The 27,839-nt window shown below is 50.4% G+C and overlaps 1 protein-coding gene and 2 long non-coding RNA genes across 9 annotated transcripts in view; 2 read left to right on the forward strand and 1 right to left on the reverse strand.

Moving 5' to 3' along the window:
* LOC147360385 (uncharacterized) overlaps window positions 1-27,839 on the forward strand; it is a 63,389-nt gene that overhangs the window by 25,360 nt on the left and 10,190 nt on the right. Inside the window, exon 2 of the long non-coding RNA XR_015139135.1 lies at window positions 26,192-26,305. This is a non-coding gene — a long non-coding RNA (uncharacterized LOC147360385). The remainder of the gene's footprint in view (window positions 1-26,191; window positions 26,306-27,839) is intronic.
* Window positions 3,153-11,114, forward strand: LOC147360387 (uncharacterized). The gene is made up of 2 exons (XR_015139136.1): window positions 3,153-3,638; window positions 9,158-11,114. It is a non-coding gene; the product is annotated as an uncharacterized LOC147360387 (long non-coding RNA).
* BPIFB1 (BPI fold containing family B member 1) lies at window positions 4,202-27,747 on the reverse strand. 7 transcript variants are annotated; one of them, XM_086332367.1, is made up of 16 exons: window positions 27,701-27,747; window positions 25,179-25,328; window positions 22,655-22,790; window positions 21,873-21,980; window positions 20,723-20,872; window positions 19,890-19,971; window positions 16,035-16,098; window positions 14,063-14,148; window positions 12,891-13,070; window positions 11,900-11,953; window positions 11,283-11,441; window positions 8,494-8,561; window positions 7,981-8,026; window positions 6,942-7,005; window positions 5,904-5,980; window positions 4,202-4,372 (listed from the first exon to the last, which is right to left on the reverse strand). In XM_086332367.1, exons 2-16 carry the CDS (start codon window positions 25,291-25,293, stop codon window positions 4,340-4,342), a joined length of 1,422 nt encoding a protein of 473 aa, XP_086188493.1. In that variant the 5' UTR covers window positions 25,294-25,328; window positions 27,701-27,747; the 3' UTR covers window positions 4,202-4,339. The 7 variants fall into 7 exon arrangements, with proteins under 7 accessions (XP_086188493.1, XP_086188492.1, XP_086188496.1 ...); XM_086332366.1 differs by having other exon boundaries at window positions 27,663-27,702; XM_086332370.1 differs by having other exon boundaries at window positions 22,383-22,790; window positions 27,663-27,702.

A 27,839-nucleotide genomic window follows, 5' to 3' on the forward strand; every position in this document is an offset into this window, starting at 1 on the left:
CTGGCCTTGGTCACCAGCTTCTCAGAAAGACAAGACTTTTATAACCCGAGCTCTGAAATTCGGGTGGAAAGGAGCAGGGCAGGAAGTCCAGCCTCCTGGCGGGGTTTGCGCTCAGTGGAGCCCTTCAGTGGAGGGAGAGGTCCTCTTGGCACCAGACTGTTAGGGGCTTCTGACTAAAACTGGTAGGGCCAGTCACTGGGGTCCCAGCATCAGGCTCTAGTCCTGGGTCAGCAGACCCCAGGGAGGAAGTGTGTGGGGGCCCTGTGATTTGGGCGGTAGGCCCTTTCCCTTAGGAGCCACTTCAGAGCTATGGAGCCTTGGGCAAGGCCTCCAGCTGAGCCTCCAGCTCTCAGGAGGGACCCAAGGAGGCTGATATTGCAGGATGCAGAGGTCACAGAACCCAAGGGAGCAAGGATGGATGTTGGGGTATGTGTGGAGGAGAGCAGGTGCGGGGTGGAGGCAGGCATGGGAAGGGCCCAGTGACCACCCGCGGCCGCTCCCCATGCCCTTCCCATATATGTCACCCATGCCATGCCTCTGCAGCCAGACAGGTCTGGGTTCAATTCCCCACGGTCACTCAGTAGCTGTGTAAGTGTGGGCCAGTTACTTTCCCTCCTGAGCCTCACTTCTCATGTCTGCAAAATGGGAATAATAAATCTATCTATGTCTTTTGGGTATTGTGAAGAGTCAGTGGGGCAAGTCATGTGGCTGTCAGAGCCTGGAACATAGGAAGGGTTCCCCAAAAGTTGCTTAGTTAATAATTAATTAAATTTTGGCTGTTCTGGGTCTTCGTTGAGACTCATGGGCTTCTCGTATTCCAGAGAAGAGGCTCTAGAGTGCATGGGCTCAGTAGTTGAGGTGTACGGACTTAGTTGCCCTGTGGCATGTGGGATCTTATTTCCTCAACCAGGGATCGAATCCACTTCCCCTGCACTGGAAGGCGGATTCTTAATCACTGGACCACCAGGGAAGTCCCCAAAGTTGCTTATCTTATTTTTGATTTTACAGATGAGAAAATGGAGACCCAGAGAGGCTAAGTGATCTGCTCAAGGTCACACAGCATGTGTGTGACAAAACTGGGATTTGAAATAAAGGCTCAGAAAGGAAACTGGCTACCCAGTGAAAGGGAAATTCAATGTTACTATGTACACAGCTCCAAGGACCTCAAGTCCTTACTTCCAACCAAACTGCTCTGCGAAGGTCCTCTCTCGTGGGTACTGGTACCACATGGTAAATGCGTGTAACCGCCTGCGCCAACATCCCCCAGCCGGTGCAGCCGTCCCATTGGTGGGCAGGACTCACTTCTAGGAGGGTTTTAGATTTTTCCATAGGGTTCTCCTTGTGGATAATTCCTTTCCCTTTCACCATCAGGGATGCAGTCAGGGCAGGTGTTAAACTCCATTCTTGAGCTGGATGCATGGGGCAGAGGGGCTGGTTCTAGAAGGCAGCAGCTGCACAGGAAATGCTAGGATAATGCTGTTAGCTAATGTCAGAACTAATGGCTAATGTTAATATTGTTGGGGACAATATTTCAGATGGGATGAACTTTTTCTAGGATCTCATAAAATCATGGACTTTTTGCTTGGAAGATGCTTTAAAAGTGGGGAGGTCCTCCTTATTTCTGTTGGTTGGGCTTCAACATTACTGTCAAGTGCTATCATCCTGCCTCTGGCAGAAAAAGGCTGTAGGGTAAATTTCTTCATTTGAGCCACCGAGGGCTGGTGCAGGATGTTGGTAGAAGTACAGATATCGCATAAGGTCTCCCTTCCCTTCCAATATCTGGCTTCTCTAAATAGAATAGGAGGGAATATTTTGGCTGAAGTGCCGTGGATTCTGTTGACCTTATTGACTAGTCTCTGCTAAGAGATGGGAGATTTCCTGAGTGTCTCCTCCATAAAAGGGAAGCTCTGGAAAGAGCTTGTACACAGAGAGGTAAAAGACATCTTTACTCTTGTTTCTGAGCCTCAGTCTATTCATCTGTAAAATCGGAACATTAACCCACAGGAAGTGTTTAGCCCTGTGCTGGGAACTGAGTAACTCTAAGGGAACAGAGGCTATTAGTTGTCCTGTTATTTTGAGGAACAAGAAAACTGGGTCATTGTCCTGCTGTGGATTCAGATGGGAGGCTGGGGCAAGTGGGTGAGGCTTGGGTGCCCACCATTTCAATGACTCTGTGGTCACTTGAATTCTCATCTGTAAGACAAATACAATGATTCCTTTGAGGCAGGAAGAGTTACTGTGACATCACTTGGTGTTTGTTGTTTGCTGCTAAGGGTCAGAAGGAAGCCAAGGACTTTTCCCTCCCCCAGTCCAAGAAGGGGCTGAAATCTTGGAGCTTCGGATCTGGGGCTCCTGCCTTGGAGGTGTACAGATGCTGCTTGTGCTTCAGGGTGCAAATTGGAAGGGGATTGGCACAGAAGACCACCTCTCTTCTTCTTTATGGGGGCCAGAGACCCTGCAGAGTGATGAGGGAGCAGAGAGTAGAGTGAGGCAGTATGGTGTAGTGGTTAGGGGCTGCTTGGTAGTCAGGCTGAGCCGTCAGAGCCTCAATGTCTTCACTTGTCAAGTGAGAGATCCATTGGCTGTAGAGAAGGCTGTGGGACTGAAGGTCTGTAAGATCCTTGCTCCTGCAGAACAAATGCTCATCTTGGTTTGGGTTCCCCAGAAGCAGAGCTTGAGACCAGGATTGAGAGTGGGTAGTTGATTTGGGAGGTGGTGCCAGGAGACATTGGTAGGAGAGGGGGAAAGTGAGGCAGGGAGGGAGACAGCCCATAAAAGTGTGTATCAAGCAAGCGACCCGTGGACACCTGGGGCTCAGTCCCTCTGCGGTGCTGTGGGAGCCACTGTGGAGAGGTTCCCTGCTCCCATGGGATAAGATAGCAGGGTTACTTATCCACCAAACTCTAGGAAGCCAAGGGATCTGGGTGGTCAGAACCCGGGAGCCATGGCCATGGCTGTTTTGGACAAGTGCCCCAGCGTGGCCAGAGGTCCACGCCGCTCACCTCTGACACAGGATCTTGAGGCAGGGTGGCCATTTGTTCATCAGGACAAGATGTTACCAAAGACCAGAGGTCAGCCCCATTCTCCAGGCTCCGCGGAAACCTCACAATGGAACCTTGTAGGACCCTAGGGAGACAGCGGAGCCCCACCCCAGACAGGATGGAGATGGACTGTCTCATGTTCCTTGTGAATCAGGGCTCAAAATCCCAGGTTTAACACGACTTAGAAAAATAATGGAATCTGGTGTGTAGGATGTGGACCGCAAAGCGTGGCTGGGGGTCAAGGGTGCGTGGGAAATGCAGCACAGGGCCTGAGTGTTAGCACCGTGTGGGCCTAGCCAAGTCCTGTTGGAGAAACGCCTTTCTGGCTGCCTTTCCATGTTTCGAGGTGTTCTTACAGCTGTTTTTACTGTGAAGTTGGGTAGCGTCTTTTCCTGAAACACCTGCCCGCCCTTTCCTGGCAGGCCCCCACGGAACATGAGCTCTGTGTGCTGGGATGGGCCCGAAGGCTGGAGAACAGAGGACTTATTGTCTGTCCCCAACCTACTGACATCAGGGGAGACAGGGACACAATGGCAGTCACGCACCGTCTCAGCTGGAAGGGACTTCAGTGATAAGACCCAACATCCTGGAGCTCAGGTAACAAGAATGACAATGCCGTCACCCATGGATGGCATTGTTTGAGCACTTCCCAGGTGCCAGGAACCATTTTCTCTCATTGCATTCTCACCACAGCTTTCCAAGGTAGGGACTACAATTCTCCCCATTTTACAGGGAAGGAAACTGAGGCCCAGAGAAGGGGAGCCACATCCCAGGGTCAAACAACCATTGAGGGGTCCAGATCAGAGCTCAAAGCCTGCCTCTAAGAGTCACGCTGTTCAGTGAGCCCTGGACTCGCCACATCACCAAGGTCAACTCAATATGTGTCTCCGCCAGACAGGTTATCCTAACATTGGTGGTCTAGAAACTGACATGGAAGGCAGGAGGTGGCAACTGGCTTTCTCATTCCTGAAACTCAGGGAGGTGGTCAAAGTCTTGGGCCTCATCCACATGTATTTTGATGTCACCAAGACATGGCTTGGACGTGGCCCTGATTGACTCAGATGTGCTCGAACATGACCTAGATGTGGCTCAGATGTCTGGTCCCTAAGCTTACCAGGGGGCAAAATGACCCTGAATTGGGACAAAGACACACTCCGGACTGCAAGATTCACAAAGTTTATTCATTGTAGGGAGGGACAGACTACAGCGCTGGCTCCCACACTCTCACTGAGACACAGCCTTCCCTGGAGGACCACAGTGCAAGTCTTCACTGGGAGAGAGGAAAGTGGGCTGAGGTTCTAAGAGGAGGCTTGGGTGACCACAAGGGCTTCCTGGAATTGGAGGAGAAAAGTCAAAAAAAATTTTTTTAATTCATTTATTTTATTTATTTGACTCCAGCGGGCTTAGTTGTGGCCTGTGGGATCCAGTTCCCTGACCAGGGATTGAACCTGTGCCCCCTGCATTGGGAGCACGGAGTCCTAGCCACTGAATAGCCAGGGAAGTCCCCTCAAAACATTTTTTAACATCCTGCCCTGTTGTGGCTTATGGTGGTTTGTCCTTCACTAGGTGACCGCTAACATTGGGAGTCAGGACCCTGAACTCATAAAGGGTTCTTGGAAGGGTCAGAGTAGGAGGGTCTGTGTGTGACCAGTGACACCACGCAGGTGTCTGGGGCACGGATGAAGTACCCGGGCGCACAGTCTGGGATTATACAGGACAAGCGTCTCCACTCCAGCAGATCACCAAATCTCGCAAGAAGTTTCGTCAAGTGTAGATTCCTGACTGTATCCATTGGGTCCTAGGCAGCTAACGTTTTTAAGAACACTCTGATTTTTCGGGGGAAACTAGTGTGATACAAGGAATGGAACCTATTAGATTCTCCCCCAAATTTCTACTATGATAATTTTCAAATATGTAGCAAAGTTGAAAAAATTTTATGCTGAACATTTGTATACTCACCACCTAGGTTCTACCGTTAACTTTTTTCAAACCATACTTGTTTGATCTCAGATCTATCCATTTATTCATTCCTTTGACTAGATTTTAAAATATAAGACTATAAACAGGGTATCAGTGTGATGCTAGTCCTAAACAAAGGAATAGAGCAAAACAGGAAATTTGGAGAAAACATTAAAAAAAAAAGAGTGAAATGATATCTTTCCAACCCAAACTGCCAATGATGAATTATGGTTTGCAACTTGATTTAAAAAAAAAAAGAAGAAGAAGAGAAAGTTGCTAAATGTCCCCTAATAAGAGATACATAAAATACACTAAGCTCTAGCCACCCAGTTATATGGACACCGGTTGCCCATCCAACATGAATTAAGTGCAGCATGTGTCTTAGATAAACTGCTTATGTGATAATTGAATCATTTTATGTAATAGTTCACTAGTGCATGACCTGTATATTCAGACATCCCTGCCTAGAAATAGGCAGAGCTGGATTTGAACCAGTTCTTTGGTCCCTGAGTCTAGACTTAGCCTCTTTTGTTATCATGCACAGTATGTGGTCATACTTCTCCATCAAAGCCAGCTGAAGTATGGACAGATTTTGAAGGTGGGCAGCTGAAAATAAGTCAAATGTCAACATGTCTTTGGAGACAGTTAATAAAGCCTCTTTCCCTTCCCCCTTCCTGAATGACAGGTAGGATGGAAAAGGCTGGAGGCACATAACCCCAGACTGGGACAGTCACCCTTTTCCACTTACAGACTAGGACACAAGGCCCTGAGAGGAGAAGGGACTCGCCCAACATCCCCATAAGTGACCTGGGGAGCTAGGATTGAATGCAGCCCCTATCTCCCATCCCAGGGCTCTCCCTCTGACTGTGCCCTCCCTGGGGGAGGGTGTTTAACTCCACTCACCTTGGTCAGAGACAACGAAATCGACTTAAATCCCAAGTTTTTCACCATTGACACTGGGATCCCAGATCTTAATTTGCCTGAAATCACAAATGCGGTCAGAGACTTGTGAGCTGGTGGTGGGGTTGGGCAGCTGTCAGTGGGCTCATAGTTCCTGCACGTGGCACGCCTGATTCAGACTTCTGCCTCTGCTTCCTGTCCTCTGGCTCTGGCACCCACCCTGCCTCGTCTCCTCATTCTTTGGCTCCAGCCCCAGCTTCTGGCTGTTTCAAAGGGCACCCTCACATCCTCTCACATTCCTGCTCAAGAACCATCAGGGGCTCCCATCATCCACAGCAGAGGGGCTTATACTTTGAGATTTCTCGCTCTAATAAAACAAAGACATGAAAAAAGCAGGGTGGACATAGGTTACCAGTTCACCTACCCCCAGGACCTGAGGTTCAGTAAGAATAATCCCCCCTTTTCTCTTGGCTTCCTTCACTAGTGACACAAATAGTAATGCCAGCTACAGCCAACAACAGCAAGAACTGTTAAGCACTGGCTGTGTCAGGCGCCCCCTCTCTTCTCTGTAAAAACCTCTTCTTTATGCCTCTGAGGGAGGTGTTGCTATTTCCCCATTTTACAGATGGAGAAACTGAGGCTGAGGATGATAAGGTAGTTTGTTCAAGGCCAGGTAGCCAGCAGAAGAATCAGCACCAGAGCCCAGGTATATCAGAAGTCCATTGAGCATGCTCTGGTTGTTTCCATTTCTGTCTCTCTCCTGCTGTTAGCCCATGAGCCTGGGACATTGCCCACACCCTCTATGGATGTCTAAGTTCTGGTGTGAGTGAGCAAACTGGGCTGGGGTGTTGGAGATGGGAGAGCGCATTTCCAGCTGGATTGACCCGGAAGGCTTCCTGGAGGAGGTGGAATTTGAACAAGGCTCTGAGGATAGGTGGAAAATAAATGAAAGGGGCCCCACATGGAGGCACAGGCAGGAGACGTAAAGCGCCTGCCCTCAGTGTCCTGGGGAGCAGGGAATCAGACAGCAAAGGGACGCACCATTCTCGTTTGGCAGCAGGATGGAGGTGAGGATCTCGGTGGTGATGTTGTTCAGAAGCTTAGGCTGTGAAAGAGAAATGGCCCCGTCACCCTGGCTGAGAGTCTGAAGTCCTCTCAGCCATTCCTCAGATGGGCACGGCCCTGCCTTGTGGTGAGGGCAGCAGGTGAATATGCTGAGTCTCAGGTTCCCTGCTGGTCAGAGTTGCCAGGGCTCAAGGATCAGACATGCTGTGGGGGGAGCAAACCAGCTGGCCCTAAATCAGGCAGGTGGGGAGACTGTGGTGCATTCTGGGATGCACACCTGGCCTCCAATCTCTAAGGCTCCACTGCTCTGTTTCAGCAGAATTCTCCAAAGGAATTTCATCCTGTTTCCTGAGTTTTTGACTTCTCAAGCCAGACGTCCCGATTTTCATGTGGAATCCACCCCATTAAAAATATTTAAGTGTATACCTGTGGTGGATTCATGTTGATGTATGGCAAAACCAATACAATATTGTAAAGTAATTAACCTCCAATTAAAATAAATAAATTTATATTAAAAAAAAGAATTAAGAGGCAAAACAAAAGGGTGGAAAAATATGCCTCCCCCACCCAAACCAAGAAACAAATACCCCACCATGGCAGAAGAGAGGATTCAGCCAATTTGAGATCTCTGATTCATTTTGACTTTCAGGGCAACTGAGGATTCAGGAGAAGGGGCTGCCCAGGGTCACTGAGATGAGTCTATATGAGCAAAATGTGTTATAAAATAGATTTGTTTTCTAATTTATGGTCAAAACTTTACAGAAGGTAAGTCTGTGTGTATCTGTGTGTTTGCGAATGTGTAGACTCTCAGCTGTATCTGGCATACAGTAGGTGCTCAGTAAACACTTGAGCCAGGCGGTTGGACTTTGTGGCTAAGATTGGGAAGGCTGGCCTGCTCACCATGGAGCTGCCTGTGGGGACCTTATTCAAAGCCATTCCTAGGCAATGTCTCCTTCTGCGGTGGATCATCCTGGGCAATCTCCTGCATCCCCAGGGAAAATCTGTTCATACTCACGTTGAACACACCGATGTCTGAGTTCATCAGATGGATCCGATCAGCTCTGCAAGAGAAGATGCCCATGAGGCTGGTCGCTTGGAGTCGCATCCATTCATCCATCCATCCATTCATTCAACAACTATTTACTGAGCACCTACCATGCACCAGACATGGCACAGGCTCTGGATACAGCAGGGACCCACATGAAACCCTGGCTTCATGAGCTTACATTGTAATGCCCTCCTACACTGGAATGAGCTTACATTGCAATGTGCGGGGGAAGCGGGGGAGATAGCAGGCACATGGTTGCCCAAAAAGCAGGCAGAAAGATCACCCCCCCGAGTGAGGACCATCGTGAATGGAGGAGACCATCCAGGCAAGGTGGCCTTTCCCTTTCTGCCCATCCCCAAGCAGCCTTCACGTGATACTCACACCCCAGAGGTTCAAGACACTGGGTGTTTAAAGAAAGCAGTGGTCACCAGGCACACTCATTTCCATCTCCAGAACCTTCTCAGTAATTTTTGCATTTACCTGATTTCGTTAAAGCTGAACACAAGTAGGCCATCTTCGACGTAAAACTGAATGTCCGAGGAGGCTTCCTGCAACAAGAGAAACCCAGGACCCTTTTATTTAGAGGATTTTTGTCAGGGGTTGGGTGTGGGGCTCTGCACGGAAGTTCTGGGGTCAAGCTGACATGGTCTGAATCTCAGCTGTTGGCTGTGACCTTGGGAAAGGGTCTGACCTCTGTGGGCCTCAGATTCCTTCTCTGTGGGTACAAGGCTGTTACCTGTACCCATGCCCCAATGAAAAGGTTGCGCATAGGATTGCTGCTGCTGACAATGATGACAGGAGCCAATGTTCACGGGAGCCCTCCTTGTGTGTCAGATGGTGTTTTATGAGCTTTGTCTGATTATCTCCTTTGATTCTCATGACTCTGTGAAATAAGTCCCATTATTATCCCATTGTAGAGGTGTGTAAACTGAGGGACAGGCCGGATGGTGACTGTTAACCAGTTATTATTATTGCAAAAGTCAGAAGCTGAGCCAGCCTCAAACACAGGTATATACATCCAGCATCTTGACCCTTAGACTCAGGTGAGCTGAGTACCAGGCTCCAGGGCAGCTGCACCCAGAGAACAGACTTCTCTGGCAGGCCTGGGCTTGGAGGTCTTTTCTTAATTTTTAATTCTTTTTAGGCTATGCTGGGTGGAATGCTTTTGAACTGTGGTGCTTGAGAAGATCTTGGGAGTCCCCTTGGACAGCAAGGAGATCAAGCTAGTCAATCCTAAAGAAAATCAACCCTGAATATTCATTGGAAGGACTGGTTCTGAAGCTAAGTTCCAACACTTTGGCCACTTGATGTGAAGAGCTGACTCTTTGGAAAAGACCCTGACACTGGGAAAGATTGAGGGCAAGAAGACAAAGGGGTGGCAGAGGATGAGATGGTTGGATGGCACCACTGTCTCAATGGACATGGGTTTGAACAAACTCCAGGAGGTAGTGAAGGATAGGGAAGCCTGGCATGCTGTAGTCCATGGGGTGGCAAAGAGTCGGACACAACCGAGCAACTGAACAATGCATGTGGAATTAGTTCCCTGACCAATGATGGTGGCCTTTGAAAAGTGCCTGCTATTGGCCATGGAAGGGAAGTCCCCAGGGAGTGAGGCTGGCTGGGGTCGGTCCCCTCTCCCTGCTTGTCGGGGGATCAGGGTATCCCCACATCCCCATGGGAAGCCAGGGCACCATGCAGCCTGTAGCTGTGTGAATGGTGCCCACTGACAAGGCGTGTGGACAGCTTGTACAGGGCCTGCAGCCACCCTCCTGTAAGGAGAGGGTAACGTTGGCCTCCGACAATCAGGTGCTGTCCAGACTCCTTGGCTAGGCATGGAAGGCCTTGCTTATCCAGGGCCCAACCATGGATCTTGCCTCGTCTCTTCCTTCACCTTGTCCTCTGTAGGATGCAGTGGTGCCCCACTCAGATCCCCCTTTTTTGGTTGGGGCACCCATTCCTCAGCTGCTGAGTGTCGCTGCTGCTAACAGTTCCCAGCCGTTCCCTGGTCTGGGGACCTTTTTTGCTGGGAGGTTATGTTCTTCCTACCTTGGGGGCAGTTAGTGACCAGTAACTGACAGACAAGGGCATACAAGAGGCTGGCCTTCCTGTTTCAGCCTGGGCTCAACCCCATGGCGCCACCATGCTCCAGAGCTCACTGTGGGATGAAGCAGAAGCCAGCTTCCAGCTGAGGCCACATCCTTGCTCAGTCCTTCTCCTGGGAGCTCTCCCCCAGTACAGCACTTTTTTAAGGGTCTTTGTCTTGGGCCTGTTTCTAGGGGTCCTACCTAAGATATCTTCTACTGGGCCTGTCCTTTGATGAGCCCACCCCCAGATCTTTATCCACAGGGTCCTTCTAAATGGAAGCTCTGAGATCTGACCTGCTTTGTTACTGAGAAAAGCAATTCAGAACTTACTTGGAGATGACTTAGTTCTGTTTATCTTTTGGAAGAGGAAGAGGAATTATCCCCTTTCCTTCTAGGCCTGTGGTTTGGATAGAGCCAATCCTAATCTCCCAATTTGGGATGTGTGTGTGTATATGTGTGTATGTCCCAGCTCAGAAAATTTACATATTTCATTTTTCTGGTCACGCTGATTGGTTCATTAGTAAGCATTTGACCCTAAGTCATCCAATGAGAGTCAGTTTTGGAACTTTTGCTAGAACTACTGGGAAAGAGAAGCTTTTCCATTGAGGTTGCCACGTTGATAGGTTATAAGCCTGATGTGGGTTAGGGGCACTTCCAAGAAGGGACAAACTGCCTGAGGATGAAGGCAACACAAGGAAAAACAAGGCTGCCAGATGGGAAGAGAGAAGAATGAAGATGACATTGTTTGAACACCTGATACAGCTATTCTGGAAACCAGCACTGACCTGGACTTTTCAGGTATATGCTGCTGCTGCTGCTGCTGCTAAGTCACTTCAGTCGTGTCCGACTCTGTGCGACCCCATAGACGGCAGCCCACCAGGCTCTGCCATCTCTGGGATTCTCCAGGCAAGAACACTGGAGTGGGTTGCCATTGCCTTCTCCTTCAGGTATGTGAGCTAATGCAATTCCCTTTGTGCATGTGAATTAAATGTCTGCTTAAAGATTCTGACTAATTAAGAGTTGAGCCACCAAAGCCCCTGATTCTTGGTTCAAAATTCCCTTCCCCTAGCTCCGCGAGGTAATAAGAGTGGCAGAAAGGTTTAGCAAAGCAAGAGAGGGTGAACAAGAACAGTGAACAGGGGGATTCCCAAGGTTGCTGCCAACGTCTCAGACAACTGAACTCACGATGCCCAGGGTGAAGAGGGGGCGGCTGTCTTTATCCGTGGCGAATATTTCCAGCACGATCAGTTGGGCCACCTTGGCATTGCCCTGGTCCAGAATGAGCATTGGGGTCGTCTGACTCATGATCTTCACGATCTGTGTGGGCCCCAGCTGCGCTGCTGCCTGGAAGGACATCAGACCCATATGACGCCTCCCAAGTGCGTCCCCATAGTCCACGAGCCCCATGTGGTCCCGTGAGACTTGGCCACTGTCCACCTTCCTGGACTCCCCCATTCCTCTCTGTGCTTCCTCAGATCCTGGAATAAATTGTTGTTCTGCCCATCTCACAGTCTTTGGTTTGGACTCTCCCTCTGTCTGGAATACGTTTTCCTTCAGGGAAGCCCTCCCTCATCTCCCAGGGTGGTTCAGATACCCTGGCAGTTCTCCTATAACCCCTAGAATCTATCTGTCCGTCACCACTAACTGTCCTGTTAGAGTGGAATCTCCATGAGGACAGGGAGCAGTGTGTTACAGTCACCAGTGCTGGGGGGACAGAGTGGTCCCACACCTCTCTCCCTCCCCAGATGCCAGCAGACAGACCACAGCAAACCCTCCAGGCTGCAGATGGCAAATGGACCAACCGTTTCGTCGATCACCTTGATGCTTGACCTCAGCTGGCGGGCTACCTCAGGAAGCTGAGGAAGAGAGGAGGTCAGAGCTGGTCAGCTGGTGGGGAGAGGGGAGACACACCTCCAGCAGTCCTGCTGCCGGGATCCCCCAAACCCCAGAGAAGCTGGGAGAGTCTGGTGGCCCAGTGCACGTGTCTGCGCCTGGTGGGAAACAGCCTCTGTGTCAGTGGCTGTTGGGAATGCAGTCCCAGCCAGCCTGAACGTTTACTGTGGATTGGTGGTGCCTGTGGGTCTACGGGCAGCTTCCTGTTCTCAGAGGACACAGAGAAGCAACCCAGTTCTTACTAGAGTCGTGAATGTGGTTGCTGGTGACCACGCCCCTTTCCCTGTCATTCCAGGCCCTCGTCCTGACTTCTAATCCCCAAGAACTTGGTGATCTGTCAGCTGACTTAAAGTCCTGCCCTGCTCCCCTATCTTTGGGCCAACCCTGCCCTCTTCTGGGCCCCATCAGTCACCTGGAGGAGATGGCACACCCCAGTGGACTGGTGGTGGTTTTCTGTTGTGCTGGGTTAATCAGGATTCCGTGGCTGTGACAGAATCCAGGTTCAACAGGGAGGAGGGCCCTGGGAGATGAGCGATGTCTGCCGTGGGCCCTGCAGTGGACGGCAGCCGTGCATTGCTGTCCCCGGGCCAGTCAATATCTAAGATGCCCTTTGGACAAGAATTGTTATCTGATAGAGGAAGCAGGTGTTTCAGGTTCCAGGAAGGCAGAACGAGGACTGGTGCTGGATGCTACAGGAGGTTTTCAGCTTTCTAGTTATATATATGTCAGAGGCAGGCTCTGTTCAAGGAAGGAGTGAGCTCTCTGTTGCTGGAAGTATGTAAATTGATCCTGAAAGGAGGTTCCTGCTTGGGGAGGGGGGTCCTTATGCCCTCTTTGATTCAGGAAATCCCCATGATGCAGCAGAGCTGGCTTCAGGCTCTGTTGCATGCTGAGACTTACCACATAGTCCAACAGGACTGTGAGCTTTCCCGAATGGAGCAAGGCAGCTATGATAGCGACCGCCACATCCTTCCTCACGGTGAGCCTGAAAGTGGTCTGGTTCAGGGTGGGCAGATTCAGGGAATCCCCAGCAACATTGAACAGCTTAGTCACCTTTCCTTCCGAGTTGAACAACCTGGCCTGCAGAGACACAGAGCAGAGAGAACTCAAGCTCCACAGTGTATCTAGTAATAACCTAGAAGGAAATGACACCCTCCAGCCGGTTTCTCTTTTTGCAGTTGCTGCCAGGAAGCTTAGCCTGGCAGTCAGTGCCTGGCTGTTGTAGATGAAGGGCTATTTCAGCTACTTAGCAACACCGACTCCATCTGCACCCCTCAGGTAATCTCTGGTTTTTAAAAAATCTAGACGTCTTGTTTGGTACTTAGGTTTCAACTTCTCAGACACCCCAGAAACCCTTTAGAAGAAGAGAAAATTCAAGACTGCAGCAGAATGGATGGGAATGTTTGATGCTGTAGTTTTCCAGGGGTCCATGAAAACAGGTCTGAGGTTCACGCTGCCTTGCTTGGCCTGGTGCCAGAGGGTGTCCAGCCCCCCATGTGGTGGGTGGCTCCATATTTTAGAAAGAACTGATGGTTACTGGGCGCCTCCTGCCTGCCAGGCCACATGTGGTATCGTTTCCTCCTCTCCTTAGTGACTGTGTTATTACATTTTAAAAAAGAATTTGAGGATCAGAGAGGTGAAGAAACTTATCCCAAGTCACGCAGCCAGAGAGTTTTGGAGCTGGAAGAGAAGTTTAGATCTGTGTGATCCTTCATGATGTGTCTGCATCCTGGGCTCTTGTTCAGAATCACCAGATATTTGAGGATTGTCAGGGGCTTGCCTGAGAGAAAGACCAAGAGTCCCTCCCACTCTGGCCCCTGATGGCAGAAATCAAGGTTGGAGGAGGTTGGGTCATTGGGGTCGATATTCTGTGTGTGGCCCGTACGCTGACTTTTCTTTGCCAGAACGGTTTATGTGGGACGTGGTCAGCTTGTTGAGACTTTTCTAAGTCTGCCTGTGTGTACTGTGACCCGTGTTTTCTCACCTGAAGCAGATCAATGGTCTCTGACTACTGGTGGTCAGAGAAGGGAAGGAATGTCCCCAGTTTCCCCTGGAGGTCCCATGATACTCACCCCCAGGATGAGATGGACAACACTGTGGTCGATGACAGGAGAAATAAAATCAAGCTTCAGGTGCTCAGAGTTGAGAGACATGGGCACTGCTCAGGGAGAAGAAAATTCTGTGAGGGTGGAGGGCAGTGTTGGATGGCTTGGTGGGAAGTTGCTTTTGGCTGAAGCACCATTTTTGCTCGGGGTGGGGGCAGGTGTGTAGGGGTAGGAGCAGGAGTCATGACGATGCTGATAAGGACAATGATAAATATAATGAGACTTATCAAGCTGAGATTTATCAAGCACCTGGTAATGCGTTAAATTGTACACATGTTAGCTCATGGAATCCTCACAATAACCTTAGGTCCTGCTATGACCCTCATTTCACAGATAGAGAAACCAAGGCTCAGAAAAGTGACATGACTTGCTCAAGGGCATACTGTAAAAGGATCTGAACTCAGTTGGTCCTGTGTCAACATTTTGGTTTGGAACAAAACTGACCCATTGTTTATACCTCTCCACTTCCCCCACCAGTCTGATCCGTACCTTCCACCCTGGCAGGGTCTGGGTCTGCCCTAGGGATCCCTTGCGTCCTCCTCGGGATTCCCCACTTGGCCACCAGGTGGCAGTGGCGTCTCATCTGCCCTAGCTGTTGGGTGGAGAATAGAGATCAGGGAGGTATGTGCGAAGTTTGTTCCTTAGTCTGCCTGCTTCTGGGAGAGCCTGTGGAGCCTGGGGAACCCTCCTGCTCTGCCCCTAGGGAACAGAGGAGCTGGATAGACTTGGGGTTCTTGCCCTAGTAGCTTTAGCTAGCCTCTTCCTGCCTCTGAACCTCAGTTTCCTCATCTTAAAATGGGGAAAGTGAAAGTGAAAGTGAAATTTGCTCAGTCCTGCACGACTCTTTGTGACCCCATGGACTATACAGTCTCTGGAATTCTCCAGGCCCAAAATGGGGAAGCAGTAGGATACTTGCCTTGTAGATTGTACAGGACTGACACCTAGCAAAATCAGCTCACTCAGATCTGAATGAATCAGACTTGAAACTTACAGAATTGGGTTTAAGCCTTCCCCTATCACTAATTCCTCCTGTGAATTGGACAAATGATTTCATTTCTGAGCCTCAGTTTCCTTATCTGTTAAGTGGGATAATGATTGCTACTTCATGGAGTTGTCTGAGGAGTCAGTGAAGCAGCCCAAGGACTTGGCCCAAAGTGGGTGCTCTATAGATGCTGAAAACCTATTGATTCCATTCTCCTCTTCCCAATCCTCTCTGGTGGCTCTTTGAATGAGCCTCTTCAGATCCCCAAAGAGTAGATGGTAGAGTTTTCTTCTCCCCACCAATCCCCTCTCTGAGGGGGTCCAAGAATTCAGACTTTAACTGTGAAGGGTCTGAGGATACAATTTGTTTCTTCCCTTGATCCTCTTCTCTAATAGCCCACAGTAGTCTCTGTATCATCCATCCATCCATCCATCCATCCAACCATCCAGCCAGCCAGCCATCCATCTATCCATCCATCCAGCCAGCCATCCATCCACCCAGGCAGCCATCCATCCATCCATCCATCCAGCCAGCCAGCCATCCATCCATCCATCCAGCACACATCTGTAAGCACATGCAGAGCATCTGCCATGTACCAGGCACTCTCCCATAAAATTTTAATCCTCAACAATCCTGGAGGCAGGGATGTATAAGCCCCCTTTTTCAAAGCCAGGGAACAAATCAGTGGCAGAACGGGAATTTGAACTTGGGTTTATCTGGGCACACACTGGCTTACATAGAACCTTGCATGTATTATGTACTCATGAAATTACAGCTGTGGTGATATCCTGTCTGTTCATCCTGGGCAGAGATCAGATGATGCTTGTCCCTCTTGCTACCGGGCTGAGTTGCTGCTCAGGCCTGACCAGGGGAGGCTTGCCTTGGGCAGAGAGCAGAGGCAGTGCTTGGAGGTCAGCTCAGCAGTCAAGAAAAAAGGAGAGAGAGTGGTGCACCTACCCTTCGTCAGATTCAAGAGTTCCCCACGCATGTCCTCAAAGCCCGCCTTGAGCACAGGACACAGCTGCAACAGCACAGATGCAGGGCCTCCATCAGCCAGGGTCAGCACACAGCCCCACAGTGACCCATGCCCAGCTCACCTGGCTGAGTCCCGCCCCTGTACCCACGGCCAGCCAAATTTTCACCAATGTGCTTGAGGACTCAATGGTGCGTCTACTCCCCCAACCATTACCACTGCTCAGAGATCACCACAGCTTCTGGTGTCACCTGGGATCTTTTGCAATGATTTGTCCCTTGCCCAGTGTCCAGGTGTGCCTGACCTGCCAGCTGTCCTCCCCATGAGACTCATCGTATTCACAAGAGCCCATGTTCCCATAAGAGTGAAATCCAGAATGCGTTCCTTCATTCACTTCTTCAGTCAACCCTTGGTACTGACTTCCTTGCATGTGTCACATTAGAACAGAGGCCACAAAGACAGACGCAACCAGACTGGTAAACATTCTTTGTGGGTTTCTAGCCCCAGCACATCTCTTTGCCCCTTGAATTCTTCTCCCCTGAAAATTCCAGCTGTTCTCGGGAATTCCCTGGCAGTCCAGAGGTTAAGACCCTGCACTTCCAATGCAGGGGATGCAGGTTCAATCCCTGGTCAGGGGCTAAGATCCTACATGCTGTGTGGCTTGGCCAAAAAGTAAAAATAAAACTAAAACTAAAAAAAAAAAAAAAAAATTCAGCAGTTCTTGGCAGGGGTGATTTTGTCTCCCAAGAGACATTTGGAAATTTCTGAAGACATTTTCAATTGCCGCAGTTTACCGGGTAGTGTTACTAACACCTAGTGGGTGGAGGCCGAGGATGATACTAAGCATCCCCCAGTACACAGGACAGCCCCCGAAACGAAGAACTATGGGGACCAAGTGTCACAGTGACAACCCCAGCCTTGGCTCTTCTGCTTGGGAAGGAAGTTAAACATTCACCTCACTTGATCCTGGGCCCCAAAGGCCTTGCTCCTTGCTCGAAGCAGCCTGTTTTCCAGGGCAGTGCTCTGAGACACCGTCATTTTGTCTTAGGTTAAAATTCACCAATGAAGAACCTTCTGGTTGACCACCTTTTGCTACTTTTGAGAAATGACTATGTACTTTGATAAATGTTAATTTTTCCTATGAAAAGCCAGCTGCTTTGCCCTTCTCCAGCTGCTTTGCCAACCCTGAACCCAGGGAGGATGGAGGAGTTGGGCTCAGGGACTCCCAACATTCTCTGCCTGTTCCTCGTGGGAAAGGGGTTCCTGGCCCTCTCTGCACACCCTCTCGTAATTCCCCTCCCTTTAGTTCTACCCTTGGGTCTCGACCATGGTGACATGCTAAAATCCTCCTTTGGGGGAGCTAGAATCCTCTGAGATACCAGGGCCCCACCAGACCAATTAAATCTGAATCTCTGAGGTCGAGCCCTGATATCAGTATTTTAAAAAAGCCCTCCCAGGAAGTTCTGAAGGGCAGCTGGCATTGGGACCCATGCTGAAAGGGGCTTTAGCATTTTCTAGGTGGGCTCCTGCCACATTTAAACATGCTGCCCCTTTTCCCTTCATGCCACGTGAAATATTCACAGGAGGTAGTCTCAAGTCAGTGATTCCTGGTGGGAAATCATGATGATTGACGGAAGGCCAGTTTTCTCAAATTGTTCACTGGAATTGGCTTTTCACCCTTAAAAGCAGATATTTTCTCAAATTGTTTCTCAGTTTTTCAAATTGCTCACTGTATTCAGCTTTTGACTCTTAAAAACAGGCTATTATGCAAAGAACATTTTATAATCCCAGGTTCTTGCTATCTTTTCTAGTGGAAGATATATTTTTAGCTAGTAAAGTATAATGCCAGTTAAAATGTGATTTTGCCGGAAGCTGGGAAAAAATTTCCAGCTGAGCCCTACTTTAAGAAACTGTCACCTTTAAGTAGAAGAAAAATTTCTTAAAAAAAAAATCTCACATAAGTAAAGCTAAGTTTTACAAAATTATTCCTTTCAAAAGGCTCTCTGGAAAGGTTTTAGAAAGTATTAAATAGAACTTCCCTGGTGATACAGTGGATAAGAATCTGCTTGTCAATGCAGGAGACACAGGTTCAATCCCCTGGGAAAATTCCACATTCTGGAAGCATATTAGTCTGTGCACCACAGCTGTTGAGCCTGCACTCTAGAGCTTGTGAGCTGCAACTACTGAGCTCATGTGCCATAACTGCTGCTGCTGCTGCTGCTAAGTCGCTTCAGTCGTGTCCGACTCCGTGCCACTCCATGGACGGCAGCCCACCAGGCTCCCCCGTCCCTGGGATTCTCCAGGCAAGAACACTGGAGTGGGTTGCCATTTCCTTCTCCAATGCATGAAAGTGAAAAGTGCAAGTGAAGTCGCTCAGTTGTGTCCGACTCTTTGTGACCCCGTGGACTGCAGCCTACCAGGCTCCTCTGTCCACGGGATTTTCCAGGCAAGAGTACTGGAGTGGGGTGCCAGTGCCTTCTCCGGTGCCATAACTACTAGAGCCCACGTGCCTAGAGCCTGTGCTCTGCAGCAAGAGAAGCCACCACAGTGAGAAGTCCATGGGCTGCAACTAGATAGTGGCCCCCGCTCATTGCAACTAGAGAAAGCCTTCACACAGCAGTGAAGACCCAGAGCAGCCAAAAAATAAAACAAACAAATGAATAAAAATTTAAAGACATTATTAAATACGGTGAAGCTATTAAAACAGTTATGACTATCATAGAGTGGTATTGGAAATAGATATAACTTAGAGGATATCAAATAATACTGATGCTGAGTGCAGCCACATAAAAGTATGAGTGCAGATGGATGGACATTTGGAAAACAATATACAAAAGAAAAAATAGCTGCTAAGTTAAGGTAGGAGGATTATGGGTATTTTTCTCCCAAAGTTTTGGTTATTATATTGCGTTTTTCAGTCAAAAAAGTTTTACTATAAAAAATATATTAATTATCTGATAAGGTATTTTTAATCCCAGGAGAAGCATTGGTGTGAGCACATCTTGGAATTCACAGTGAAAATCAATGGTCATAATGGCAGATAAATCCAACTTTTTGAGTTTTAGCTTATCTGTGACATATAAGGGACATATAAAGGGAGATGGACTCGTGTTCACTGACTCAGAAAAATAAATCCAACAAGACCTGCTGGGTAACAAGCCCCTGATGACACAACCAGGGTAGTGTGGGATCCTGGTGTCCTAGATAGAGCTAGCTTGGATCAATTTTTGAGAACCAACTGTTAAATTTTCAGGAATTTCTAAGCTTGGTGATAAACCTGACATTATTAAAAATCAAGTTGTATACACTTACAATTAAATAAATTATGCTAAGAGCAAAGTCAGCTCAAAACTCATTGCTTCCTAATTATTCTGTTCTATTGCACCATTATCCATTGCTCTTGAGATTATATATGTCTATTGTATCTGCATGGTGGAAACACCACCCACTAATGTGCAACCAAGCATCTCTTCCTGACCCTGCTCAAATGTTTGTCCCAATTTCTGTTTAGTGAATTCACACTAGTAGCTTGAAATTGGCAACAGAAGAGGTGTTTACAGCAGGGAAGTCAGTGAATGCTACAAATCAGGGCTTCCTTCCTCCAACCCCTCCTGAGTCAATTGTTAACAATTTATCAGCACATCACTGTCAAGGTCCCTTGGCTGTCTTTTGGCAGTTTCATTACCTTGACCACAAGGATCCACTGCTGAAAGAATGACCCAAGCCCAGAAACGTCCCACTCAAAGGAGACACAGGTCCCTTAGCACCAGCCTGCAGTTCCACCTCTAACCCACAGGGGGGCAGGCTTCACAGACCAGAGAGACGCTGACTCTACTTACCTCGCTTTCCACCAGTTTAGGGAGCGCTGGCGTCAGAAGGCTTATGACCTTGTCGGCTAAGCATTTGAGCAGGAAGGAGAGCCTTTGAGGGAGGAAAAGAGGAGAGAGATGAAGTGGGTCAGGGATGGTCACCTCTCCCCTGTGTTACAGAAGGCGAGACCAAGTCCAGGGAAGGAAGGAACTTGCCCAAGGCACAGGGCCTGTTGGAGACAGGGCTGGGTGTAGCCCCTGACCCTGGGGAAGATGGTGGTTCTCAAGGACACGGCTGGGGTTTGTCTTTAGCAATATTATCTGGACACTGGAATGAAGGCAGTGGGCATTTCCCCCATTCTCCTGCTAAGGAGGGATGGAGGGAAGCATCCTGTCTTTGAGCAGCTGTTGTGTGCCCTGCACTCAGCTGGGTACTTGAGATCACTGCCCGATCTCATCCTCTCACTATGGAGGTGAGGCACGGGGAGGTGACTTGTCCAGAATGTTGCCTGAACAGTAAATGCGAGAGTTGCATTATGCTCGCCTGACTCCGTAGTTTAGACCCATGGCTGCACCCAAGCCTGCCAGTGGTGGTTTGGGGCCCAGAAAAGAGCCTCCTCTCCACTTTCAAACGTTTGTTCCAATTTCTGGCACGATGCCTGAGATCCCATCATTATTGCTTCACCCTTCAGCTCTCTTTGGTGTCACCGATTTCCTGAAAGGAGCCCCAGACCAGGAACCAGGAGGGAAAAGTCCCTTTCTTTCTGCGGGCCTCCGTGTTCTCCATCTGTAAAATGGGGCCAGAGCACCACCTGGCTTCCCTCCCAGGTGTGCAAGGGGCCGGGAGAGGTGGCGGCACTCACTTGTGCAGCAGGCTGATGCGCAGGCTCCCGCCAGTGTTGGAGCACTCGCTGAGGACCAGGCGGGCATGGTCCTTCTCCCTAGTCTCCACGTGGATGATGGCTTGGGCCTCCACCTCCACATGCAGCTCCACAACGGTCTTGAAAAGGGGCCTGGGAGTGGAGGAGCCCCAGGCTGTGAGCTCCAGCCCGGCCTGAGGCCGGATCAAGCCGCAGTTGCTGTCCACCTCCGCCTCCGGCTTCTTGCTCTTCCCTTCTCAGGCTCCATGCTGGGCTCTCCTCATCCCCTCATGTGTATACCTCACTGTGTCCCAGGCTCGGTGTTTGGATTCCTCTTCTGATTTAAATCCTCTACACTTGCCAGCTTCCAAACTTACACCTAAATTCTTTCTCAAACGTCTTACTGGTGTCTCAGATTTAACGTGTATATAGACAGAGGAGCCTGGCGGGCTACAGTCCATAGGGTCGCAAAGAGTTGGACACGACTGAGCATCTAATACACACAAACTGAACTAGGGATCCTTCCCCAATCCCTCTCCTCTCTTGATCTTCCCTGCCTTGTTTTCTGGCCACTCCATACTGTCTTGACCCTTCAACCTCCCCACCACCCTATTCCCACCCCGAGCCCTAATTGAATCCATCAGCAAATCCTCTTGTGTCCTCTGAGACATATTTTGAATCCAGCTTCTTCTCACTACCTTCTTGCTCCTAAACCCTGGTCCACACTCTTATTGTCTCCTCCTGAATTGTTACAGTAGCTTCTGGATAACCTCCCTGCCTCCACCCTTGCGTCCCCCCCCCCCCCCCCCCCGCCGCCCGCAGCCCGCAGCAGCCAGGAGGCTTCTTGAAGAATGTGAAATCACCTCACGTCCCTCCTCTGCTCAGAGCCCTGCATGGCTCCTGTCTTCCTTGGTAAAACCAAGTCCTCACCTTGGCCCACAGGCCCTGTACGCTCTGACTTCCCACCAGGCTGTCCCCTCCCCTCCTTCCTTAGGCCACCCTGTGAACCAGGCAACTGCACTCTTGCCTGTGGGCCTTTGCCCTTATTCTCCCCTCTGCTTGGAACTCTCTTTTCCTGCATGGAGGATGGGGGCAGCGAGAATGAGTGGAAGAAACTGTCTGGCTCGCGGTGCCCGGCTCAGGGGACACTCACACGTTGAATCCAGCCACTATGTCCAGGGGGGCCTTGACCATCAGCTGCCGGCCGTTGGCCAGGGGCTGCACCTGCAGCTGACCGATGCTGGCTGAGGTGACTTTCATCCTGGATGAGACATGGGAGGGTTGAGATTCATGCTTCGTATTCAACTGAGCATCATCCCCAGACTGGTCCCCATCTTAGCTGTCCCCCAAAGTGTCCAGGTGGCAGCTGGACCCAAGCCCTGTCTGCTGACTCCCCTTGGCATGGTTTTGCTCCCCTCCTCCTCCCCACTGTCTGGAACATTTGCATGGCTCCCCTCCTAACTCAGGAGATGAACCTGAGCTTCTGGGGCTGACCTGTAAGACCCTCTGTGCCCGGGCCCCTTTGACCTCTCCCTCTTGGCCTTGGGGTCTGAGCACCAGCCATTCTGACCCACCCTTACCCTTTGCCTCTGCTCGGCTCAGTCTCTCTGCCCAAAATGCCATTTCTTCTTGTCTCCTGGTGACCATGGAGTCATTGGCTCACCTGTCCCCACCACTGGGAAGCATCACCTCTTCTCTTCATCCTCCCACCCCAGGCGATTTTCCTCTGGGGTCTTCCCTCTTAGGGTTCCTGGGTCCCTCTTACGGTTCTTGGTAACTCCTCCGGGAGCCTCTGAAGGAGAGGCTTTTTTGTATCCATCCTTCACAGCCAGGCACAGAGTTGACACCAACCGACGCTTGTTGACCATGCAAACAATGTCCAGGGCAGAGAAGTGGGCAAAGAGCCAGCTCCCAGCTTGGTTCTGCTCCACTTACCAGAGAATATGCTTCAGGATGGATTTCACCAGGTTGCCGAAAATGCCCCTGGACGACTTCTCCTCCATGGCAGTGAGCAGTGGCAGCTGCTGCAGGGTGTTGGTAACATCGTGATTCTTCAGTTTCTGAGCCAGCACTGGAGACAGATCCCAGGGATTAGGGTCCAGCGGGAGGGGCAAGGAGGATGGCTTGGTGGGGGCTCCAGGCTGGGAGGGGACATCACTCAGGGCTACTTGGACTGGGGCATAAGCTGAGGGTAGGGATGGCTTCATTCTGAGGATGATGGTCCGGATGGATCATGTTCACATGGAGACTGTGGCTGGGCATGGGCGGGACCATTCCCACCTTGAATGTTGCCAGCCTCCGCCAGGAGTGTCGGCCAGGACACCTGGAACAGGGACCTACGTGTCTCTCATTATCCACTGGCAAACACTCCGAGAGGCAGGGAGCTCCTAAGGCCTTGTTTGGGGCTGTTTTGCTGCTGAAATGAACTTGCTAATGATACCCTGGCATCTGCATTCCATGGGCCTGTTGCCCGAAGAGCCCCAGGTGCTGTACAGAGGAAGAGCCAGGAGCCCTGGGTTCTGGTCCCTGCTGGACGTCTCCCCTGATGACTGGAGCCCATTTGGCTTGTGTGCAGAGCAGGTCAGAGTGCTGGAGAGCTGATGCTGAGAGTGGCATTGGAGAGCAGCCCTCAGCCAATGAATGACTGGTGGGAACTGGTGTATAAAGATCCTGCCTCCCTCCCTCCACCCCAGGGCAGGATGACTCGGGTGTGTGTCCCCCACCGTGTCCCAGAATCCCTGTGTGTTAGTGCCTTGCAGAGACCAAGCCAGCCTTTTAGCCTGCACTGTGACGATGGAGCTGACCCCCATAAATAAGCCTCCTTTGCCAGCCAGCGCACTGTTCAGTACTGTCTGTCGAGGTTCTGGAAGGACATGGAGGAGGAATAAGAAGCTTGGCCCTGGCGTACTCCTCTTGCCCAGCTCCAGTGGTATTACTTCCCAAGACTTCGGGCTGGGAGTTGAGTGGATTTCCTTGGGCAGCCAGTGACCCCCAGCTCCTTTCTAGGTAGTTGCCAGAGACAGCTTCCCAGTGAATCAATGGTAGTCCCTCCTGCAGAGAATTCCATTGGCTCCCCGGCAGGCAGTTCTCTGCCATCTGGCCTCAGCCTGTCAACCAAGGACCGACTCTGACCTGGGACAGTTCAGGGAATTTCCCCACCATTCTGGGAGCTTCAACCTTCTCCCCCCATGAGTTCTGGGGGAGGATTCTCCCCACCAGGTTTTTTCTGTACTTGGATTTGAGGTCCCTGCTGCATCCCAACCCCTAGGGGATTCTTTGGCATTCTCTCTTTATTCCTTCTTAGCTGGTTTCCCAGTGTTTCAATTCTTGCCAATAATATCTGATACAAACCCATCTGTTGGGCTTACTGTGTGGTTTCTGCCTTCTGACTGGCCCTGACTAACGCACTTGCCCAGTGGGACTGAGCCCCAGTTCCCAGTGATAACTGGCTTGCCTTTACCTGACTTGCTTCCCGCTCTCCTGCAGCTGTTGCCTGGGATCACCTCCAAAACCACCCCCTTGCACACAGCTCCTCGACTCAGACTCTGCTGCTGGGAAACCTAAATGACTGCCCCTCTCCAAGCTCTTTCTGGCTGAAATTCCATGTGCTTGCAACTCAGTGTGGGCCCAGAGCATATGTGCCTCCCCCAGGAGTGCCTGGAGTTCTCAGCTCCCCTTCCATCCTAGGGGAGCCATCCTCTCTAGTGGATATATATAGCCACAGGTTATAGTGCCTTCCAGCTGTGTAGAACCTGGCCCGTGCACAGGGCCACAGCCCAGGCCCACTGTATGCAGAAGGTTGGTCTCTGTGCTCCAGGTGGACCATTTTTGGTGTCACAGCTGGGCCAAGGATGCTTCTGAACAGCTAGAAGGCCCAGGACAGCATTCCCCCTATAACAAAGAAGTATTCCATCCCCAAAGTCAGTAGTGCTGAGGCTGAGAAGTTCAGCTGTAAAGGTCATTAAGTGGTTGTCACTTTCTGTCTTATTGGATGATCCTGACAACCTGGGGAGGGGGGAGGCTCTCTTGCAGAGGAGGAAGCCAAAGCTCAGGGAGCTGCCAGGGCCATAGAGCTGGAGCTTGATAAAGCTGTGCCTGGGGTGCAGGCAGCCAGACTCCCAGCTGAAGGGGCTTGCTTTGGAGACTAGTTGCGTACTAGGTCTAACCCAGAGGAGGGGCTCTGGCATCGGGGTTTAGGCAAGAGCAGCCGGAGAGGCATTTGCATCAATGTATGTGGTGGCCGCATACTCCTCTGAGGGCTGTGGACCTCAGAGTAGTAGGTTTTAGAATCATGGAATTTCAGAAAGGGATCTTGGAATCATAAATACTTGAGATCATGGACCCTCCCAACCTTTGTAACTCACCTCGTCAAGTCTCACTCAAGACTTGGGATCCAACCGTGCCTTGTATACCCCTAGTGATGGGGAACTCCCTCCCTCCCTGGGCGGCCAAGACTTACTTTGCTTGATGACTTCTGTGCTGAGACTGAGAACCACAGGAGGGCTTAAGGTGGCTCCTACCAGGTTGGCTGCCAGTAAACCACAGAGGAAGGTGAAGGTCCAGGGGTAGGCCATCTTCTTCAGGGTCGGCAGATGGCACGTGGCAGAACCTGGGATGAGCACAGAGGGCTCCGTTAGCTGAGCAGAGAAGGCCCAGGCCAGGCCTGCCACACCTGGTGACTTGGGGTCATAGAGTCCCGGAGAGCATGTTCAGTGAGATGGTTAGGAGAGTAGGCGCTGGAGCCTGACTGGGTCTCTGTGTCCTTTGACAATCAACTTAACCTCTCTGTGCCTCAGTTTTCTCATCTGGAAAGTAGGCATCATGACTGCTACTTCATGGAGTTGAGATTAAATGAGATAATATCTAGAAAGCATTTAGCACCATGCCTTTTGTATGGTGGGATTCCCAGGTGGTGCTAGTGGTAAAGAACCTGCCTGCCAGGGCAGGAGATGTAAGAGATTTGGGTTTGATCCCTGGGTGGGGAAGAAACCCTGGAGAAGGGCATGGCAACCCATTGCAGTATTCTTGTCTGGAGAATCCCATGGACAGAGGAGCCTGGAGGGCTACAGTCCATAGGGTCACAAAGAGCTGGACACGACAGAAGCAACTTAGCATGTAAGCATGCTTTTGCAAGGTGAGCACTTGGTAAATATTAGTTATTTTCTTACAGGACATCCACCCTCAGTGCTCAGGACAAAACATTTCTGCTTCTGTTTTTTTTTCCCCCACCCATCATTGTGGCACTTAAAGCCCTCAACCTCAGCCAATTTCCCTCCCTGGGTTTTCCCTCTTGCTCTATGAAGTTCCAGTCATTCCAAACTGCCTGAAGTTCCCAGAACAAACCCTGCTCTCTCCCATCTGTGTCTTCACCCTGCTCTTCCTGCTTCCTGCAGTGCTGACCCCTTTCCTTATCTGCCTGCTGAACTCCTGTTCATTCTTGAAAACTCCACTCACGTGTCCCTTTCTCTGCAGAGATTTCCTTCTCCTGGAACCTGAGAGCCTGGACCATACTTGCAGAAAGGTCGCCCTGGGGGCTAGTGTGTGTCCAGGACAGGAAGTGCAGGCTGGAAGGAGATGAGCATTCAGGTAGGAGGCAAAGTGGTAGGAAAGCTGTTTTGCTTAATTCGCAGGATTCCCCCAACCAGACTGTGAGTTCCAGGAGGACAGATTGGGTCTACCTGCTCCCTTCTGAGTCCTCAGCACTCAGCATAGCACACAGTGCTTTAATAAGAGGTTGCTGAATGAATGAATGGCCCTGGGAGCCCTGGAAGAATTGGGGAGTGTGAGTTTCTTAAACTGAGGAGGTCTGGGCCATGGGAGCTGCTGTCGATTCACAGGACCCTCGTTCCTGAGTCTTGGATGCCTGAAGGAGGAAGAGAAGTGTCGTGGGCTTGGGAGTCAGACAGACCCGAGTGGGAGGGCTGCCTCTACAACTTGCTGGGTGTTCTCAAGCAAGTGATTTGTCCTCTCTGTTTCCTCATCTATAGAATAAGGGATAATGATAACGATACTTACCTCGCAGGGTTGTTGGGAGGATTCAATGGGACCATCCCTTTGTATGCCACAAGTGCCCGATGAGGGTTAGCTGTTATTCTGATAATGACAGTTATGGTCGCTAATTCTGGGGTCAGACGGAGCCACCTTGCAGTCAAAGCCAGGAGACAGAGGGGACGCCCTCCCTGCACTTGCTCCTTTGCCCAGGAAGCCCCCATCCCCACTCCATTGTCTTTTTGTTTCAAGTGTCTTGACCCTGTTTTCCCTTCATTATTAACTCACACTGCTCTGTCTCCTCTGATCAGAAGCTCTCAGGGGGGCAAGTGGATGGTTGCCTTCCCTCCTGTGGAAAATTGTCTTCTCTACAAATTCTAAGCACCATACACCCAACCCACCACATTGCATCTTGCCTCCTGGCTTTTGCCTCTTTGACTATGCTGTCCCCTTTGCACGAGATACCCTTCTTTCTTCCTTTGTCCAGCCAGTTTCTACTCAGCTTCTCCACCAATGTATCACCTCTTTCAGGAAGCCTTCCCTGACTGTCCTCTACCACCATGTCCCTGGGCTCTCCTTGAGCATAGCATGTTGGTCCATTCTGGGAATATCTTGGGATCCAGGACAGTTTGATAGTTTTGTCTTCAGAATCACCCCAGCCCAGGGCTGGCCATAGAGCAGCTGGTGTGCGTGGAGTAGGTTAATGTCACTGGGATGAGGTCAGGGAGAGATGGAGCCAGTCCAGTTCCCTCCTCATTGCTGTTTTGTCTTCTGGGTGAGAAAGCTGGACTCCCCTTCACCCCCGGCCCTGACCCTAACAGGGTCCTAATGGACTGAGAGGGGCCTTACCAGGGGGTCAGGCCTCTCTCCTGCTCCTGACCTGACCCCAACAAGTGTCTCTAGCTCAGACCCTTCCTGGTGACGTAGGCCCTTCACCCCTTCCCTACACATTTACCTGGACACGCGGATTCCTCGGCCTGCTGCTCTCCTTACCTGGGGGCTGGGTCTGGAAGCCCAGCCTTATATCCTGCACACCCTCTGCATTTGGACTGAGGTCTCCAAAATAAATATTTGTGGCATCTGGTAAACCACAGAGCTGCTGGGAGGCAGACTTGGTACTCCAGTTTCCTGA

The sequence above is a fragment of the Bos grunniens genome, chromosome 13, assembly GCF_055505025.1.
Source record: "Bos grunniens cultivar Pamir isolate PY7600 chromosome 13, Bosgru_T2T1.0, whole genome shotgun sequence".
NCBI lineage: Eukaryota > Metazoa > Chordata > Mammalia > Artiodactyla > Bovidae > Bos > Bos grunniens.